General features: G+C 46.1%; 1 protein-coding gene across 4 annotated transcripts in view; it reads right to left on the bottom strand.

Moving 5' to 3' along the window:
- Positions 1-760, bottom strand: part of DNAAF4 (dynein axonemal assembly factor 4) — a 36178-nt gene extending 35418 nt beyond the window's left edge. For 2 of the 4 annotated variants that reach the window (XM_011363451.2, XM_011363454.2), the window contains exons 1-2: positions 577-760; positions 109-256 (exon numbers count right to left, since the gene is read on the bottom strand). In XM_011363451.2, the coding sequence (XP_011361753.1) occupies positions 109-256; positions 577-699 (271 nt within the window). In that variant the 5' untranslated portion in view covers positions 700-760. The remainder of the gene's footprint in view (positions 1-108; positions 257-576) is intronic. The other 2 variants (XM_011363452.2, XM_011363453.2) reach the window with 2 other exon arrangements.
- Positions 761-790: the final 30 nt, after the last annotated feature.

Genomic DNA, 790 nt, shown 5'->3' with positions numbered 1-790 from the left:
GTGTCTATTTTTCTAGAAGAGCAACATAATTGTTTCAAAAGAATTTTTAAAAAAGATATAAAGTATAAGAAGCACAACCAGATGAACATCTTTTAACATAAAACTTACCACCTGACACAGACAGGGTCTCCCATACCGCTGCTTCTTTTTTATGTAAGGTGAAAACAATAACGTCATTCCCAATCTTGGCTTTGCTGCTCTCATCGTCTATGGGAGCATAGAGAAACACCTCAAATAAAAACGGAGGGAAGTTGACCTATTCGGAATGGGGGAAACGAAAGTTAATTTAGTTACACACGTTAAAGACACGGCCATTAAGAATTAAGTTATAGAAGACAAAATCATTTTCTTAAACACCTGCTATAAATTTATTTCAGGTCATGAAAGATTAGCAAGGCATATGTAGGAAGCCCTGGATTAAAAAAAAATCCCTGATTTGATGACATATGACATCTGTTTTTGTTTTTTGTTTTTATAGGACTAATAATTGAGAACGCGCCTGTCGGGTGTATAGAGCGGCGCACTCGCAGAAGCTTCGGAGCACGCCCCCGGGAGCAGGCAAGCACGCGTTCCTACCTTCAGATAGTTTTCCGTGCAGAACACGTCCGCATCTCTGCCGCAGACACCTCGGAGGGGCACCGAGATAAAGACCGCAGTCTCCGTCTGCTGCCAGCTGTAATCGCTAACCTGCAGGGGCATCCCGGGGGGCTGGCGGAGCACAGCGGCGGGAGCGGCGGGCTGGGACTCGCGGCTGCTCGGTTGCTAGGGAAGCCGGGGTTACCACGCGCCA

Source organism: Pteropus vampyrus, unplaced genomic scaffold (genome assembly GCF_000151845.1).
Source record: "Pteropus vampyrus isolate Shadow unplaced genomic scaffold, Pvam_2.0 Scaffold85, whole genome shotgun sequence".
NCBI lineage: Eukaryota > Metazoa > Chordata > Mammalia > Chiroptera > Pteropodidae > Pteropus > Pteropus vampyrus.
This window is presented reverse-complemented; position numbering and strand designations above follow the sequence as displayed.